The sequence below is a fragment of the Convolutriloba macropyga genome, chromosome 3 (genome assembly GCF_964194025.1).
Source record: "Convolutriloba macropyga chromosome 3, txConMacr16.3, whole genome shotgun sequence".
Classification (NCBI taxonomy): Eukaryota; Metazoa; Xenacoelomorpha; order Acoela; family Convolutidae; genus Convolutriloba; species Convolutriloba macropyga.
In genome coordinates, this window is record NC_134470.1 from 62,930,182 (window position 1) to 62,944,214 (window position 14,033).

Sequence of the window (14,033 nt, forward strand, 5' to 3'; positions counted from 1 at the left end):
ATGCAGTCTTTCAGCTGCTTTTTGCTTGGTTTACTTTTGTTATGGCATACTTGGTCATGTACAAAGAAACCGCAACCTTGTAGAATTTCGCCATAAAGAAAACAGGCAATAGTGATCAAAAATAATTGCTCCGATCGTGCTTTAAATAAAATTCCTGATTCTTTTTCCCACATATAGTTTACTTGCGTTTTTCTCGCATTAAAATTTGTTGCTATAGCATTAAGTATTTTCTATGCTTTTCTATCGATTGTGATGTTATTCATTAGCCGCGAACAAATACTTTTCTATTTTCTTGGGAAAATCCAAACAAAAACGCAATTTGTCTTTTTAAAAACGCAATTTGAGTTTTTCTCCCTCTAGTTTGTTTTTGCCATCTTTCCTTTTTTAAATGAAATTGCTTATTAGTTTTTATCTGAATACACAAATTAATAACTTCAAAGGTGAAATTGTTCACAGGGAACCCACAGTCCGTTTTTCATAACACAGAGGCTTTTAAAAATTCATTTTTTTTTCATTTCTAGGGGTGAGGGAGGACCTCCCAAACCGAGCCTAACACTAGTCTTTGCTAGGTCTTTCAATCTCGATTTCTATTGTAGTCAACTTAGTTGACTGCATCAGATATCCTCTGTACTTGATTCTTAGTCTTTCTTACACCTGAATGATTTTGCAAAGAAACTTTCGGTTTTGTTTTATAGCGAATTTGCACTAGATTTCACTCCAACTTATACTGCTCAATTTTGATCTTAAAGATAATATGTTTCAGCTTAACTCCAAAACCTTGGAAACTAATTGACTATTCAAAATTTAAACTCAATTAAGTGTTCCTGTCCTCAAAGTTTAAAGTCATGATATCTGCTAATTCTACAGCTAGAAAAATTATAAAATTTAGGCCTTTTATAACGCAAGGCTCCTAGCCTTCCTTTCTCTTTTTTATCATTTGCAAAGGAAAAATTGTCATTTTGTTATTTGCGACATATAGGTTCTATTTTAGATTTTAAAAAAATTGAGCAAAAATGTGTAGACGAAGCGTTTGAAGAATAAGTTGGAAACTAAAAGCATTTGAAAAATACACACGCCAACTTTGCCTCGAAAATTTAATAGTCTGTTCAACGATTAAATTAATTTTTAAATTTTTGTATTGATTTCTTGATATTGATGGGTCAAAATCGCCCTAGGAAAAAGCAGGACATCATGAGGTTCACGATACCTGATTAAGTTTGGAGGTTTTAAACAATTAAGTAAAAGCTTATAACTGTTCCAATGATCCAGACGTCCAAACTTTTAGATTCATGCGCACATAACTTGTATGTAAGTCAACATTCGTGTACGTGAAAATATTTTCAGTTGAATTATCAGATATTTGAGTAATGAGACACTTTTGGTGATGTATATATCAGCAAAGTAAATGTATAAAACTTCTTTTCTGAAAAAATATTAATGATTTCTCTCGGACTTCAACCTCCTTTGAAACATTTAACAAATCGACACGTTTGAAACGCTTAAAGTATTCAATGTGTAAAAAGCAAGAAACTGTTGTAATGCCTCTGAAGAGAGTCTTGATGATTTTAGAAAATATATGAAAGCAATTCAAATATATTGAAGTGGAAAAGTTGAATGCAATTCGGTGAAGCAAGATTTTTTGTGTTTCAATACATACCCTGTGATGTAATTAGTAGCTGTCAACAAGATCACACATTGATGGAACAACAACAACAACATAATTCACTATAATGAGTTAAAGAGACTGTTTATGTATTCTATGAGATAAATTGCTAGAAATTTTATGAGTAAATGTAACTCTGATAGTGGGTATTATTTTGAACTTCAGGCTAATTGACATATGTCTTTAGCTCATAAAGGCAGCAACGTATTTTTGTTCCAACCCACTTGTGAAGGAGGAACTATATACTCAAATGGGTTTTTTTTGTTCAGACAACTTTGGCCGATCGATATATTCATCGTAGACAGTTGAGACTGGTATCATTAGAAAGCTTGTCCAGCGTAGAATATGGAATTAAAAAGATTTGTTTGATTTTAGTTATTTATTTATATATATATATATATATATATATATAATATATATATATATATTTATATGTATATGTATATATATATATATATATATATATATATATATATATATATATATATTTATATATACTCAAACGGATTTTTTTCAGTGAATTTTGGCTGATCGATATACTCATCGTAGAGAGTTGTGAGTGGTATCATTAAAAAGCACATAAAATGTAGAATATGGATTTAAAAAGATTTTCTCGAACTGCTCCTTTTACAGGGAGTTATAGAAGTTTAAAGTTTTATGAATAATCAACAGTTTTTATTCGAATATTCAGTAATTTTTGTTTAAAAAATTGAACAATTTTGTAAATATAACTTTAATTAAGTTAAAGTTTCCAGCCGTAGAGTGTTATTTTTACCGTAAGAGAAAGAATAAAGTTGTTGAAATGTTTTGATTGGAGTTTCTTTGGCTAAAAAATTTGATAAAAGTTCCAAAATTCTAACTTTTTTCATCAAAAGTTGCACAAAGTATTATTTCTTGGTCCACTTTGTTTAAGTTTGCCGAAAGTGTAGACCTAGAAGTCGCTGCATAATCTCATTAAACTCCAAAATAAAGCTAGTTGATACTTGGCGCCCTGTAAAACTCTTCTGGAATTAAAATGTTGCCGTTTTTTTGCAAATTAACTCGATAATCATTCAAAAATTATCAATGCTTTTTTATTATTCGAAGTTTTTCACTCATCAATTGGTCTAATTCGCAAACACTTGGATTACTTGGGCGCATGGTAAAATCAGGGATAGGTTTGATATTATCATGGATTCCTAGAATCAGAAATTTTTTAGTTTTGATTTTGGTGCTGCCTTTTTCCAAAATATTTGCTTTCGTTTTTTTGCTACTTAGTGACAAAAATTTTCATTGGCGGCTCTATTATTGACAACCTCCATTTACGTAATCATGAGGCCAATAGTGGATATAGTTTGTTTGCAGAGAACTTAAGGGTTTTTCTGGCTTTGAGGATGAGTTTTAGTAAACTTCACCTGATTTCTTGTGTTTTGCCTTCAATTTTTATTGTTTTTGCAGTCTGATTGCTAGGTTTATCCTTTCAAAAATTAAAAGGCCTTCTTCAAGAGGTGTCAATGAACCTGAAAAACGCATTCGGCTGTTAGCTAAGGTCTCTTAGGTCCTTAAATCTGTTTTTCAGATTTAGTGATTTTTTTTTGAACTTGTCAATTTTTTTTATTTTTTTCTCTCAATCTTTACCTTATTCTCAGTAAATACATTTCAAACTTTTTTCACATTAGATACAAGGTAATCTTTGTGGCTGACTTTTTATATCGGCTTCTAGGTTTTTGTACTCTGAGTTTTCTTGTGATTTTTGTGCATAATTGCCCATTTTTGCTGTTGTTTTTGTTTCATCTGTATATTGTGACAATACTTAACAGTCTAACTGAAAAAGTTCTCACAGTTTTGTAATTGAACAAAATTATTTTTTCATAACATATGGATTTAAGTGTTGCCACACCGTTCTCTTTCAGAATTTGGCACAGATTTATATGTTTGCCCTGAAATTGTTGTAAATTTTTGTTGTCGTACGACATTTTTTTCCCAATTAAAGCTCCCAGTGGCCAAAACCAGAGATCTAACTGAACCTGATAGTTAATATCGGTATTAGGCTACTGATTCCGTTGACTTTCAAATTGAATTTTCATCAAAAAAAGTAAAACTTTGTCCTGGTTTGTGTTTTCTTTTGTATTTTACAATGTTAAATCATCTTCGTCACGTAGCCTCCTTATATAGAGATCTCTTTATTTTTTTGTCGAACCAAACACTATTTATTGTGTTGGTTGAACGTGCGGACTGTTATCTTCCGGGCTCAGAAAGTTTTAATCAGAAGAATTGTTTTGAGTTTTAGATACTTTTCAATATTTGTGGCTATTTTTGCTGCCATTTTGAGCTAGTCAATTTACAAAAAAGACTTTTTGATGTTCAACGGAGACGCAAATGAAGAGTTAATTCTCTGGTGGCTAATATTTTATAAAACTCATTGCTTCAACACTGTGTTTTTGTAAAGTTGTTTGTGACGTTTTTTTTGGATCTACCTTTAATTGATGTTGTTTATAGTCATATGACTTAGTCTCAATAATAACAGGTGCAAATAGTTTTCGAAGAAGTTGCAAGATCAACTGCCTACACTTTTAGTAGAAATTTGTGTTGACTATGACTTTTGAGATTATTCGGCTGTTAAAAAAGACAAAAGACTTGCCGATCTCATTTCTGTTAACTTATAGCTAAGCATCTCTTTAGACAAGTATACCTTATCTAATGAAAAAAAAAGTTTGCTTTTTTTATATTCTCATTTGGTCTTGTTCTTGGTCCAACCAGTTCTAATAAAATATTCGTGATTTTTGCATATCGCCCATTTTTGTAGGATTTTGTTTTCTTTTCAAATTATCACAATAATGAGCGGTCCTTTGGTTATTTGAAAAAAAACGATCCAGATTTTTAAAATGTTTTTAGCGAACAACATGAAATTTAATTGTGTGGGAAATCGTTTTCGCGCAGATTTCTTTGTGCAAATTTTTATCTTTTTGCCTGTAGTCGTTCTTTCTGTAGTCGTATGATATATTTTGGACAATGACAGGTCTCCATCGCGCTCTATGGATGTTTAAACGAATCTCTCAATTATTTCAATTTATGCATAATGTTTCGAGTCAGTTTGACATTAAAAACCAAAATGGCAACATTTAAAAAAAAGTTAAATTAAGTGAAAAAAGACAATTAAGTGAAAAATATAGATGAGCGGGATCTTAACTTTATGTGCGAACGCACATTACCGAGCCTTCTTGTTGTTGATAAATACTAACTATTACTATTGAGTAACAGTAAGTACCCAGAGCAAAATATTCAAAATTATAGCAATGTTTGTGCCCATTTATATATTTTAATCGCTTTTGCTTTGAATCAAATCCCAAAAAAGATGAGAAACGGACGCTGTTTGTATGTTTCCATCTTTTCTTCATGATTGCAAACATCATTTTGCAGAGAAACACAATACTTGAATTCTGCTCTTTCCAAAAAACCCGCATCTCCTATCAGCCCTGATAGCCTTTGTGAATTTGGTACGGAAACATTTCATTTTCTTTAATTCTTTGAATTTTTAGGAAAAAAGATCTCTCAGAAACTCATATATGGAACATTAGCAGGAAGTGAGTATTCATGGTTTAATAAATTTGCACGCCGTTGTGCGAAAATCATTTACGTGAAGATTCCTCTGAGAACAATTTTATAAAGTGTTCATGGTAATTAAAAAAATGTTTAAAATTCCAATAAATTTGTAGAACTTATAAGAATAGATTGCTTCGGTTGGCAAATCGGTTCTTTCCCACAATAGTCCCCAGCTTAGTGGTCAAATAGCGTGCAACTCCCAAATGTCCCGTAATTGCAACATGAGTGGGTTACAATTTTATGGGGAAGGGTACTATTCCCTAAAATTTTACCTAACATTACTAATTTTATAAAAAAAATTTTCTTGAATTTTTTAGCTTTTGTTGTTATCGAACTGGAACTGCCGAAGAAATTTCGATTTGGCATAGATTTCATTCATGTTTCTCAAACTTCTGACAAGTATCTATTTGGTTTTGGCCGTCCATTTTAACCAGGTCGTTTTTGCATTGTTTATCGATAAAGTTTTAATCTTTGCCACTTTCTAATACCTAAATTTAATCTTTTCAATTATATGTGCAAATAAACTGACCGTAACTTGATATTTTTTTCCATGAAAAATTTTGGTTAAATACAGATTGGTACTCTTGCACGAGCTCTCTTCCACGTCAATTAAGTACTGAGGTGAAAACTGCTCTCAAAATAAAAAACTTTAAAACCATTCATATGCAGCTCAAACAGAAGCACTAAGTTTCTTTAAATACGCACGTGCAAATTTCTATATATCTTTGTATAATGCCAGATTTTTTCCATATTCAGTTTCGGTTTCTAAATTTTGCAAAGGTCGTGTTTCAAACAGGGTTAATTGATTCCGCTAAAGTCACTATGAGAAGTTGATATACATTTCAAACCGCTATGCTGCTCTCGACGGATACCAAATTTTCCAAGTGACTTCGTAATAGTCACGCGACTTAAACCGTATAAGTCGCGTGACTGTTATGAAGTCACTGAGAAAATCCGGTATTCGTTAACAGGTATTTGGTTAATCTGGTATTCGTTCGAAAATATGGCGCTTCGATCTGACATATTATGTGGTGGAAAGCAATTTTCATTTTTAAAAGTGAAAAACGCTAACTGGAATTTGCAAATAGGGCACCGCCTTTTTATTATCACACGCTCAATTTATTAACATAGGAAAAGTGAAACCTAGAGTAAAGTTACTTATAACTTTTGGTAGCGGTAGACGCTCGTAATGACTCCAAATTGGATCAATTTTGATACATGTAATTTAGCGCAATATATTGCAAGTAAAATTTTTTAAGCTCGTTTTTTTTCTTAAGGTGAAAAGAAACTAATGAAAATGACTTACTTGAATTTGTGAGGTCGTTTGACAATTCACCGTCATAATAGCCCATCAACCCAGCCATTCTGAACTTGAAAGTGGGCGGAACAGAAACAATCAAATTGAGAAACGTTGAAATCAGTTGAACATTTATTTTCAATCCAGTTTCTTCAAAAGTGAAGTTGAGCTGAAGTTTGTCATCGCTAATAATAGTTGTAATATTATTAAGGACAAACCGATTTGGCACTTGGTTATAATTGAGATTTTGATTATTTATTTTCAAGTAGAAAGTTCCGTTGTCTGACATGAAACATTGGAGTCGATTTGTTTTGTGGTAAGCTGCGAACCCTGAAAGAACAGATCCGAGTCCTACCCTTCTGGTGCTGACGTGCATTGTGCTGGGTTCATCATGATCTGTTTTTATCATTACGAAAACGCCCAAACCCATGAACGGGTAATACAAGCCATCAACCGTTGCAAAATTAGGATCGCCTCGGTTCACTAAGACGTTTCGAGGCCAATAACCGCCAATAACTGTAGGACGGTGTGACTTATATACTTGACAGTCATCGGAGGATGCCGAGTCTGCGCAACATTTTTTATACGGCAACAAATCGGACCAATAGTGGGCAGCCATGTTCTGGACCGAGCTGATTTGAAGGTCCAGGGAGCCAACAGCAGGATCTTCCTCGTCCTCGATCAGTTCTGACTCGTTGTTGTAACAACATTGGTTAGAAACGTACAATAATTTCTCTGAATTTGGTTCAAAACAGGGCAACTGTGGTGACCGGATACAGAAATAAGCGCCCGGATTGAACTCGCAGTGATCGCTGGCACAATACCCAGCATCACTTAATTGTTCACGAACAGTGTCGTTAAGCGAACAACACATATCGAAGTCCCAGCCGCTTACTCCAAAAAAGATCTCCAAAAGTGCAAAGAATCCGTCAGACGAATCTCTCCAGGGACTATCTTCATTGGTAGTCACACGTTTTGGGCAGCCGTACCATCTGCCGATCTCTTCGGTGCAAATTGACAAGTTTTTTCTCGACTCTTCTTCGGCCCAGCTTGCGCACGTGATCAGAGAGTTATTCTGGAACACTGGTATTGAGGTCAAAATTTCTAAAACAAAACACACTTCCAACTCACATATCTCCCGGGTTGAGTTTTTGAGCGTTTTCTACCGTGAAAAATGGGGTTACGAGTAGACAGTTTTCTGCCGTCAAAAATTGGGGATAAGTGTAGGCACAGTTTTCCATCGTTAAAAGTTAAGGGTAATAGTAGTAATGAACAATTTCCACATCAAAATATCCTTTTCTTCCACCTTTTCGCCCACTATAATAACCTAATAACTATTACGGCGGAATTAGTTTCTTGAAAAATCGGTGAAAAACGATGCAACTGTTCATCTGAAGACTTTTTGTATATTATAAACATTAGAAACAAAAAGAATGAATAACATGTCAATTTCAGATCAAATCAATCGCAATAGTAGTTTAAACGTTTAGTATATTGTTTGGATAGCTTTATACAAACTTTTCACAAAATCTGCATGTTTTCTTCCAAATTGCCCGTCCGAAGTCAATTTGTTGTTCTTTAGAAAATCTCATATCATTTTTTTCAAAGAACTGAAACAGTCCTTTCACTGGAGAAGAGCACACTATTCTCATCTGTAAAATGAAATTCTGCAAAAATAAGAAGGTACCATTTCGATTGAAAAAGCTGATTTGTGAGATCTGACTGTTCTTCTAGAACTAATATCATAACAAGAGAAAAAATTACAAGCAACTCCGATGCGTTTAGTTGAGGTTTTTGAGAATTTTTTGGCCTAGAAACTGTTTTATTTAGTGTACAAATTGAATGCATGCAGCGCACTTGATTTGATCTTGATTTCAGGCTTAGAGTTTTGTACTTCTGTCCATATAGGTCCGACATGATGTATCGCAAACTTGTCAAACTATAAAAATCAAAAAGCAGGTTCACGATGCTTTCTGTCTAGGCAGAAAAACTAGAACAAAAATATCCATAATTTTTCAGATTTCACGCATTTTTTTCCATAGAGTAAATCATACTATCTGAGCAAGAAGTATGCCTAAAATGCAGATAAAATGCTGAAATTAGCTTTTCGGCAACATAGTAGATTATTTACTTCCGGTACCAAATTGAATTTAATATTCAATTAGAAAGTGAGGTTGACTTTAGTCTAAATAATTAAATTTTAAGATTATATACATTTCCTAAATATTAATAAAAAATGAACAAAATGCAAATCGATGTAAACTTAATAACGCACAATATAAGAGGCAAAATCTGAGAAAAATTCCAAAACTTTTGGAAATTTTCATTATCTCAGACCTGTTGATATATTAAGTTCTTCAATTGTTAATAGTCAGCTAACAACTACCAACCGTTTTGCCTGCTGTTTCTTGATTTGAGTTAAGAAATCTCATAGATTTGATAATTTAATTATGCACGTAAAGTGAACGTCTCTTTCTTATCTAACAAAAGCTTTGGAAGTTAAATTATTTCGGCCTGGAGGCACATTCATTATGTTACCAAAAATTTGCGTATATCATCATTTCCGCATTATCTCCCTCTCTCGATCTCTCGATATATATATATATATATATATATATATATATATATATATATATATATATATATACATATATAATATATGCAATACGCAATTACAGTGTACGTCGAGGTTTCTATGTGCTCTGACAAAACAGTACATTGCTTGTATGGTACAATGATAGCCTTGATGTCCTCTAATACTAGTACCCTATAACAAAGACAAAAAATAACGTTTTCACGTCAAAGTTGAGACGTACAAACTTTGAAAACGTGGATGTCGAATATTTTTTTAGTGAAAATGTCTAATTACGATGTGTAACTTTTGCTTTAGTATTTCTGCTTTTAGAAGAGTCGTATAAATCCAGAATTTTTTAAAAGGATTGGGCATGATTTAATTTGATTGTAAGTTTTTTGTTCATAATGTGAGCTTTAAAAAAAATTACAGGTGTCAGATTAAAAGTTTTTGGCGTCTTCTCAATCCCTTAACACATTTTAAGCTGCAAATCACTTGGTTTTTTTCCAGTCAATCAAAGTGATATTCCAATAAAATTTTTTGTTTATTGATTTTTCATGCTTGAAAAAAATCAACCATTTTCTTGCTTCGGTTGAGTAGAGATAATATTCTTGGCACTGTTCATTGTTCTTTTCAGAAGTAACCGAAAAAATGATTATTTGGGTAATCAATCCTTTCTTGGATGGCATGTTTGAAACAGTTAGAGATATCGTTACTTTTGAAAAATTCTGATTAGTGTCGGGCATCGTATCAACTCGGCTTTCCCTCATATCAACTCTGCCCGGTACGCCCTATATTAGGTAATTGCAATATAGTACTTCTCTCAATATCAATTGCAAGAACAAAAATGAATAAATGAACATAAGTTGAACACGAACGTCTGGCTGCTTAAAACAAATCGTTTTGTCTCAATTTCTGCTCTGGTTAAAAAATTTCTGATTCTTTTCTGTTGCCCTAAAACAAGAAAAGAGGGTATCTGCTAGATTCCTGCCAATATCTGTTAACCGCTGTTATCTTTTGTGCGACTGGGCAATAAAGTTTATCTGCTAAGAGGCAAGATAGTAATGGTTGTCAGCAGAGAAATTCCGAGGAAATCTACCATTACCATATGTACTTCACATCATAAAATGATCTTCGCAATCAAGCGAAATGAAAAATATTTTGTAGTAATCAATCACGCTAAGTCATATATTTGTATCTGGAGTCTTAGCAAACAAACTGGGAACATATATCAAGGTTCTTTTTGCCATTGAGAGTGAAATATGGTTTTTAGTTTTGATTAGTAGTATTTGGAAACTATCGTAATCTGGCGGTAACGACATCATTTTTTTCTAAGGAAAAGAGAGCGAACTTCTTAGTAAAAACCATTAGAAAAATGATTCCTGTTGATCTACATTAGACGGATCCCCTCAAGAACATCATTAACACGTCAGCTCTAAGTAATTTCTCCTACTTTATGTTGAACTTAGTTGTGTACTAAAATCCAGAAATCGTAAAAATTGTACGTCACAAAATAAGGGATTTTGTTTTCTTTTTTTTTGTTCTGGATGGTTGCTTTTCGGAATCAATAGTTAGCGCTCATTGTTGCTGCAGTAGCGGCACCAAATCGGGAGAACGCTATTTAAAAAGAAGAATTTTGAACACATGAATTTGTGCCAACAAAAATGTTACAAATGGTTCTTACTTTTCATACAAAGATCACATATGAATCTTAGAAACATTTTTCAGATGAAAAATAGGTTTTTTAATGTCCAATGGAACCATAAATGATCTTAGTATGGCTACTTGGAATCTAAGAAAGTTCATCTCGGATTTACTAGGGCCTCCCCATCCACTGCCCCTATTTACCCCGAATAAACCTTAATGACTCTTTCCCATTTTTGCTCAGGTTAAAGTCATCCTTCAAAATAACTTATGTAAATAACACACGGTGACTGAAATCACTTATGATCCAGACTTCGGCTCGTTCAAAGTTTCAGTGTGTTCATATGTGCTTGTTCAATAGTTCATATGAACGCATCCCCAACAAAGTGAGACATGATCCAGACATTCTGGTGGTCTTTAACAGTAAAGAGAGAGGGGAAAACATTAAATAGCTCAATCAGATTTATATAATGAACTCTAACATTTGTTTTTTTTGGCCTACAGTGTGTGTAATGTACGCTTATGCGGCATTATAAAATTAAATAGTATAATCTGTACTTTAGCTCGACTACGATGAAGTTGCTCGTCTGTGGGGCAGAATGTGACTCGTGCATTTTACAGAGCTATGGCGTCTATAGGCTCAAACCACAATTACTTGCGGGTGGGTTTATATTGCTCGTTAAAAATTTCTTGCTGTATGTTTGAACGCTTGGTAGCTCCAGTGTGCGTTTAAAAATGGTCTGCGTGATAAACAAGGGCAAACGAAAACCTCTTTCTGGGAGCCCCCCCCCCGCCTCACGAAACCATATACCCTCATTATGGTAGATTATGCGCTACACGTTAACCACTAAGCGCGGCGGTTCTATTATGGAAAAGACCGCGATTATTTGAACCAATTAAAAACTCACGGTCATTCTGTGAAACAGTGAACAGCTTGAACAAGGTGGAGTTTGGAAGTGCAGATGAGGCTGGAAACTGATAAGATGTATCAGAAGGAGCCACTTGGATAGGAGTCTTCTCCTCCACCACAAGTCCTGTCTCTTCTGTTAAAAAGAAAGATTTTTACGTCAAACATCTTTTCCTTTTGTGAATCCCCCCTCAGGTCGCAGAATCCAGACCCAAGTGACCTCTGATAAGGCCATATTCAACCTGCGCCTCTTCGAGCGCACGAAAGTCTAGACAATGATCTGGAACTTGATCAGACGTCAGGACCTCAACCTGTCCCCCTCTTATGCGCTCACGTTATGCACTCATATTATGTACTCCCGCATTACAGAACACGTGTTACACTCTAAAAAATGTCTAGGTAAATTTACCTGCAAATTTACCTGAAAAACTGATACGTGCAGTTTACATAGAAAACACTACCTAGAAATTACCAGCGAACTGAAAACGACAGTAATATATTAGGTATGTAAATTTTGACGTGAAAAAAGCATTTGAAAACTCTGATTAAAGTGAAGGCGATATTTCTCATTGAATGATTAGAATATTAAAATATGTAAAATTATGGCACTTTGCTCTTGAGGGGTGCAAATAATATGAGTGATTCAACTGAAGTGTGATCCAACTGACCGGATGTTAATCTTGCAGGATCTTGCTAGATTATTGCACAAGGAAGTCATCACTGCAAGAAGATGTTAATTTTACAAGATTTTAAAAGACGAAGCTTTTATGCATTTTTTCTTACTTCAGATACTTTTCAGATGTTAATATTGCAAGCTTCTCACAAGAAGAATGTTTGTTCCGACCACTGTTGAGGGAGGAGGAACTATATACTCAAATGGGTTTTTTCTTGTTCAGACAATTTTCGCCGATCGATATACTAATCGTAGAGAGCTGAGACTGGTATCATTAGAAAACTCGTCCAGCGTAGAATATGGAATTATTATTTTTTTAAATTTTCGATTTCTACAGGGATTTATCGAGGTTTAAAACTGAGAAAAGTAGAGTGAATTCCGTTTCACATTTTCCGGAATTTTTGCCTAAATTTTAGTCATTTTTGCAAAAATTTGTTAAAATTTTGAAGAATAGTGTTGTGGATTTTGTTTTCAAAGACAAAAACGTTTTGTTGACCATTTTGATTTATTTTTTTAGTAAAAAATTCTGGCTAAAAATTTCAAAATTCAGACTTATTCATTAAAAAAAGCACGTATTAAGATTATTTTGTCCACTTTCATTAAATTTGCCGGAAGTACACCCCAAACAACACTAATAAAATCTTTGCAGACTCAAGGGGGGGCTATTCATACTTCATCTTCTGTTGAGAGTGCTCTGTAATTAGAACTTTAACGTTTTTTGCTAACTTTACTCGTTGATTATAAAAAAACGCAGAATTTACTTTTGAGTTTTCAACTAACAAATTATCTTATCTACAATGCTCAAAAAAATAGGTGTTCCTAGTGGAAAAAACCATTAGCAGAGATAGTTTTGGACCAATCTTGGACTGTTACAATCCGACAAGAATTCGGATTGTAATCAGTACGTCTTTTTTAAAAAAAAATGATTTTTTTTTCTATTAATTAAAGAAGAGAACATATCAAAACATAGCTCAGGAGTGATAGATCTAATTGGCTTCCTCAACAGCTCCAAGTTAAGGCATTCAGTGTTTCAATTGAAAGCTTATGGTTGTTTTGACTTTTAAAAAAGTTTGATTTTTGAATAAATGATGGCTTAATGAACATTTCATCTGTTTGTTTTCCTTCGTTTGGTCAGCTTTCAGCTTAGTGTCAGCGAAAAAAGAATGCTTCTCCTCTCTACTAATTTAAATTTTAATCATTATTGCGGTTTTAAGCCTTAAGTTATTGTTTTCTGGCTTTGATAATACTGGACTTCAGATTTTTTATTTTTTCAGATATTTGCCGGTTCTTTGCGTTTTCTAGTTTTGTCACCTTAAAAAAAGAATTGGTGTAAAAAATCTAATATTTTGAAAGAATTCGTTATGACCTGACTGGCTTTGACACCGGTTTTTCACAAAAAAAGTAAATTAATTTGATTTTGGTCATAATTGACCTTCTTTTTGTAGACGCAAGACATACTCTGGATAATTACAGGTGTCAAGGGCTTGCTTTGGACAAATAAAGGAACCTATTTATTTTTTTCATTTTAAAAAAATATCTGAAGAAGGCGCAATTGAACAAATGGCCAAAATATGGGTTTACGGCTTCGACAGCGTTTTCAGTCAAGTTAAATTGAGTTTTTTAATGTCGTCTTTTGTTGTTCTTTTCAGCGGCATTATAAATTGAATAAGGAAAGGGCCTATTACTTTTCTATAG

General features: G+C 33.5%; 2 protein-coding genes across 2 annotated transcripts in view; both read right to left on the reverse strand.

Annotated features, from left to right (window-relative positions):
- LOC142336340 (actin-related protein 2-like) overlaps positions 1 to 14,033 on the reverse strand; it is a 229,696-nt gene that overhangs the window by 190,739 nt on the left and 24,924 nt on the right. The gene's annotated exons all lie outside the window — the stretch shown is intronic.
- Positions 1 to 14,033, reverse strand: part of LOC142336696 (uncharacterized) — a 69,248-nt gene that overhangs the window by 13,361 nt on the left and 41,854 nt on the right. The window contains exons 5-8 of the mRNA XM_075385609.1: positions 11,667 to 11,801; positions 8,061 to 8,129; positions 6,552 to 7,646; positions 1,658 to 1,676 (exon numbers count right to left, since the gene is read on the reverse strand). Coding sequence (XP_075241724.1) covers positions 1,658 to 1,676; positions 6,552 to 7,646; positions 8,061 to 8,129; positions 11,667 to 11,801 — 1,318 coding nt within the window. The remainder of the gene's footprint in view (positions 1 to 1,657; positions 1,677 to 6,551; positions 7,647 to 8,060; positions 8,130 to 11,666; positions 11,802 to 14,033) is intronic.